Source organism: Helicoverpa zea, chromosome 15, assembly GCF_022581195.2.
Source record: "Helicoverpa zea isolate HzStark_Cry1AcR chromosome 15, ilHelZeax1.1, whole genome shotgun sequence".
NCBI lineage: Eukaryota > Metazoa > Arthropoda > Insecta > Lepidoptera > Noctuidae > Helicoverpa > Helicoverpa zea.
This window is the reverse complement of record NC_061466.1, coordinates 9,615,648-9,621,647: the sequence shown is the minus strand read 5'-3', so window position 1 is coordinate 9,621,647 and position 6,000 is coordinate 9,615,648. Positions and strand designations below refer to the sequence as shown.

The 6,000-nt window shown below is 32.0% G+C and overlaps 1 protein-coding gene across 1 annotated transcript in view; it reads right to left on the bottom strand.

Moving 5' to 3' along the window:
- Positions 1–517: 517 nt before the first annotated feature.
- The window catches only part of LOC124637159 (limbic system-associated membrane protein-like), a 51,544-nt gene continuing 46,061 nt past the window's right edge, over positions 518–6,000 (bottom strand). The window contains exons 7-9 of the mRNA XM_047173512.1: positions 4,594–4,742; positions 4,038–4,094; positions 518–1,780 (exon numbers count right to left, since the gene is read on the bottom strand). Coding sequence (XP_047029468.1) covers positions 1,680–1,780; positions 4,038–4,094; positions 4,594–4,742 — 307 coding nt within the window. The 3' untranslated portion in view covers positions 518–1,679. The remainder of the gene's footprint in view (positions 1,781–4,037; positions 4,095–4,593; positions 4,743–6,000) is intronic.

Here is a 6,000-nt window from a genome sequence, read left to right as displayed (position 1 = left end):
AGCTTCATATACAGGAGTAGTAAATTGATTTGGCTATTGTATATCTGTGGTTTTATTTGTGTCAAGTATTTTGAGGTTCTGATTTTTTTAATGGCTTAGGTAAGTTTTTTTTTGCTTAATAGGAACAAAATACTAAAAAAATAAACCAACTTCGATAATATGGCTTAAATCTTCTTATTTATCTGAAGAATATTATGCTGGCGAATGCAATAATGTCGGTACAGCCAAACGTGAGATATTTCAGTCAAACTGAGAACCTCTTATTAAGATTCGGTTAAAAATGGTGATATTCTTACTGTCGGTGCAAGCAAATGATTCTTAATCTGGAACTACTTACAATCATTCATATAAATGTTTACCATCCATTTATCAAGCAAACTGAAAAAAATACTCACTTTAAGAAAAGTAAGGTTTTCGGCCTTGCTTAACTCAACTCACAATAAGTAGTAGGTAAACCACTTACCACTTTGTAGCTATTTTTAACACAAAAGGAATAAAAAATAATAAAACAAGAAAGATTTTTACCATCCTTTTTATTTGTTGTAAACAGTCTTATAATCGAGCGATGAGTTTACATTTTATTTTTATACGTAAACAATATTTCAATTTGGCTGGTTTTCTAAGCGAATACACGATCTAATCTCACAATTATTTTTATCGTTGTCATTACATTACATTTAAAGATATACCTTAAGACAATATTTACAAGAATTGAAACAAAGTAATTGAATTACGTTTCCTCGTTTTTAATTTTTAAGCGTGAGACGGTGTGGTGTGACGTAAATTGGTCATTTTTGGATGGACGAAAATAGATGATGTTATGTTTAGAATTTACCGTACCTACACGTGATAACTATTCATAGGTTTTTGACTTGAAGTGAAACGAATTTTAGGTCAAAATTCTAGGTATACTAAGCTTACCCGCATACTGAATATAGGACAATTGGCCGACAGTTGGCCTAATGATAGGACAACATTTTTGTAAAGAAAGAAGTTTTTAGTCGGTTTGATGCCGGCCAAAAAGCTGATGGTTGTCATGTGCTTACTAATATTCATCTTCATACTAATTTATGAGCTCAAACAAACTATCGGCCGACTAAAGTTTGCAATGAGTTGGGCTCTTAGTCTCAAAGGTATTTTTACGTAACAGCCAAAATTTTGAATTCTGTTGAAAAACACCATTTTTATTTCTGACAAATAGTATGAAAAAATAGCTGAAGATAAAAGGGTTACAGTGATTGTTATTCCCAGTAGTTTACTCACAAAAAAAATTGTTCAGTTATGGAATACCTGGAAAAACCACGAAACGGTTATATATCTTTATTTCTGTTTTGATTTGTTCATGGAAAATTTCAGTTTTTACGATAGTTCCAGAAAACCTTTAATGAAAAAACACGCACTCCAACACTAGTAGAAATAACAAGAAAACGAGAAAACATATTATTTCTGTGACAAGTAGAGGCGGGACCATATAAATAGTGACGATAATATAAAACTTTATAAACTGGAAAGGATAATAATAATTGCTTATTTGTTGGCACTCTATATATTTTACATGGTAAATTACCCAACACAAAACAGAAAAACATACTAAAATATCACTTTAATTTTAACTAAAATATGTCACAATTTACGTCACACCACACATCTCCTAACAATTATGTACAGAGTAATATTAACTACGTAAACAAGTATAGCAGGGTAACATAACATAGTATTAGCGATAACACTGCCCTCTGGTGGACTGGTTGGCAACCACCTTTTGCTGCTTCTGTCAGACCTGTGATGATAAAAAAGTATAGTTTTAAATGAAGTTATTAAAAACATTAATAAAGAATTTGACATAGAAATCGTTCAGCAGTTGTTGAGAAATTGACTTACAAATAGATATAAGGATGAAAAACAGTACGCAGTATTTTATACCTGATCAAAGTCAAAGTCAAATCATTTATTTCATTAAGGCCTTTACAAGCACTTATGAACGTCAAAAATTATAAATAGGTTTGATTCTAGTTGCCCATTCCAAAAGTAGCTTATCATGGAGAAGAACGGGCAAGAAACTCCATGGTTACTTTTTTCAAAGATACCAAACATGTTACACTATTAATTCGTAGTTTTCTGTTTACGTAGGATTTAATAACAAAGAAATCTCAATTTATGGACCTAAACAATGAAAACCTTTTTTTTTAACTAACCTTTTCATACCACAAAAAAGAGACAAACATATTTATTTAACTATCATTCGTCATGTATTCAAATAAACTCGCAAAGATCGGGTTTCATTCCAACTTGTCATGTGACAATACACTGTCTGTCACATAATTCGACCCAGCGTTTCTATTCCGCAAAAACATGATATCAAATTCACTTTTGGATTCTACTGTGTTTTATTTGTGTTGCCTGTCATGGAATATTAAGAAAACAGACTACGGACTAAACAGTCGGCCAACAGTTGACACGAAGTTGGGCATTTTTTTTTTAAGTATATCTTGATTCCATTCAAAGTTTTTAGTCATTCTTATACTGGTTTAATACATTATTTTTGTAAAGCCGGCTTTTCACTATGAGAAATAACATAATATATTAATAATATTACATCCTTAGATTTAATATTTTATCGGTCGTCATACATTTCTCGTTGTACTATATTACATCCCAAACTACAAATATTTTTTCAAAATGTATCACTAGCGATAAAATATTATATCTCAGGATGTAATATACCTATAATACATAAAGTACCTATATTATATTATATCTCGTAGTGAAAAACCGGCTTAATGTGTACTAGACACCATTCATCTTCATGATGATTATTGAGCCCAAACAAACTATCGGCCGACTAAAAGTTTGCAGTGTAGAAATATTCTAAAGGAAACAAAACTGTTTACAGAATGACATAGGTTGTAACATTTCCATGGAGTTGTCTGGTACGAAAATATTTTTTTCAATGTAGACACGAATTTTGTTTGACATTCATAGAAAAACGAATTTGGGACAACATTTTTTGAGGGTGATGTTTTACTTTAATTTTGATGACGTTGCAGGTTGTTATAAATATTTACGGTGTTGCAGAGAAATTGTCTCTTTTACAGTTGGTTGCACAAAAATTATCATGCTAAATAACATTCATCAAGAGACGAGACTTTTTGCTTATTTCATATACTTAATGCAATTTACAACTTAAAATTGATATAAAAGAAAAAAAAAACCATTGAAACTGCTATCAAGTAAACAAACAAAATCAGCTGCATCAACTATAAACACAGTCTCAAAGAAATTTCAAAAGACGCCAGGGGGCGCTGTGTCTCTTCAAGTGTAAATAAGACGAAAATTAGGCGCCAACATTAGTGTCGCAATTTATTTCACGAATACTCCTTAAAAACGATGTTTCAAAGATGAATAACTTCTATTCAAAGCACTGTGAATAGTCCGCTTTTCAATATCGAAACTTTTTCATTGGAAAATTTTAAAAGCGGCTTCAAAATTTGTTCGCGATATTTTATACTGTTGTATGTTCTCATACTTAGGTATTTTATTGCAATTTTCGTTTCTTAAAGAGATCGTGATTGAGAAAAGGTGGGAAATATTTTAAGAGTGTGGAAGTACTTTATGTATGTACCTACTACCAACCAATGTTATTTATGACCCAACTTAAGCAGAGTTTCGTAGAGACAATCATAGTATCAGCAATGCATAATAAAGGAAGTAGTCTTTCTTGTTTTGACAGTTTTTTTAAAAACAAGCGATATTTTGTCAAAATGGGCCATTATTTTCATTTATTGGTATTACGTACAACAACACAATCAAAATTACAAAATACCAGATCTTCCATAAGTAACTATCACAACTACAGAAACAAAATAGCTTAGCCAAAAGAGAGCTACAAAAATCGCTGAACTCAGCTTTTGCATTTGAGAGTTTAGTTTTCAAGGTATTTTGTAATTTTTTATTGTATTTGTCTCGTACTTATAAAAGTGCTACGTTTTCTTTGACAGCAAGTGTAACAATTAATGATTGTTTTTTAAATAACTTACCACCAGCAACGCTGATCTGATTTCCAAAATCTTCTGAATATGAATTCAGTTTTATTTCTGCGAACAAAATAATTATTTTAATATCGATACCAAAACCTAGAAATTAAAATGAAGTATGGGAGAAATATAAATAGGTGTCCTCAATTTCACTCTAATATTTAGGGTCTATTAATAACATATTTTTTTTACGTAAGATGGCAGTAACCATCGATTTCTGTCTACTTTTGCATGTTTGAAGTATTGTGTTTTCAAATGAGCAAATGACTACTTCCTACATCAGGATAAAAATGAGTCTAGTTCTTAAATAGATAGATAAATATATATTTATTATGTAAATTATGTATTACAAAACATTATTAATACTATGTAAAACAAAACTAAATATTAAAAGTTTAGGTGACTCAATGGGCGGTCTTATTGCTATAAGAGATCTCAAAGACTACCTTTGGATGGATTGAGACAAAAGTTCTTTATCTTAACTAGAACTTCATTTTAATCGGTTCAGTAGTTTTGACATAAAATGGGTACAGATACACATAAGAATAGATAAACTTACCATAAAGTCTGAGCGTGCCCTCACTCTTGCCGAGCGAGTTGGTGCTCACACAGTTGTAAGTACCGATGTCACTTCTAGAGAACTGTCTGATGGTCAGCCACATCGTCACCTGGTAGGAGACCTTCTCTTCTGTTATTGTGTATTTTGGCCTGGAACAAAGAAATCGTAGTTAATCATCCTTCCCTTTTGTGAATCTTATAATTTATCGATCTGCAGTTTTACACGCAGAACAATTCCGCGCACATGGATAAAAAGTAGCCCATGGCTTACTTCAATAAATGGGCTATGGTCTAGTTGTCTACCAACGCTGCTGTGTCGTAATTTTCCAATCCATAAACTTCTGTTTCACCACCACCCTAAGGTAGACTGGCAGAGAACGCCTAAGGCGTTAAGTCCGCCGTTGTACAATGTGCATAAAGTATTACTGTTACAGCCTTTTTATCGACCCACTGCTGGGCACAGGCCTCCTCTCACATGGAGAAGGATTGAGCATTAATATAAAGTATGCATAAAGTATATTAAATAAAAAAATATATGAGAGTAAAGAAATTATATAACGAGTGCGTTTGTGTCTGCGCAAATATATGTGCACTATCATATGTCCTGTGCCATATCATATGCCCTAACCTTTTCCCAACTATGTTGGGGTCGGCTTCCAGTTTAATCGGATGCGGGTGAGTACCAGTGTTTTACAAGGAGCGATGCGATCTGCCTATCTGACCTATCTGGGCAATGGGGCACTAATACTGATACCCATATTTTTTTCAAATATGATCAGAAGTTCCTAAGATTCCTGTTCAGGCATACAAACTCTTCAGCTGTACATAGTACAATATTGCTATGTATATTGTACAGAAACATTATGAATATTGATGTATGTACAATAAATGTATTCCTATGTTTGTGGGTTATGTTAACATTCCCTCGGGTGAATTTATCAAAGAGAAATAACAATCAAAAATTAACAACTTCAAAGCGATTTTACTTATGAGATGTGGATTTATTATTTGGTAAGAACGTTATTTTAGGTCTATTTTTATCTTTGTAGTAAGACATATTAAAAAACGAAATTAAAACACTCGGTGTACTGTTTTGTTTCCTTCATTTATTTAACTATCTGCTAAGAGAATGATTTCACAAAAATAGTATTTTGTTTGGTTATCAGCCTCCGTTTGAAACTAACATAAAAGGTATGAACAATTTTATGTTATCGCGTTTTTATAACAAACTCTCTTATAAATAATGTTCACGTTTATTTATAGCCACTTTTACAGAGTTAAGGCCGGCTTGCACCATTTCTCACCGAATGCAATTACCGGTAAACGCAATTTAAAAAATATTGTATCTCTATCAATCGTATGAGGTATGACAAAGACAGAACATTGTATAATTTGGTTTACAATATAT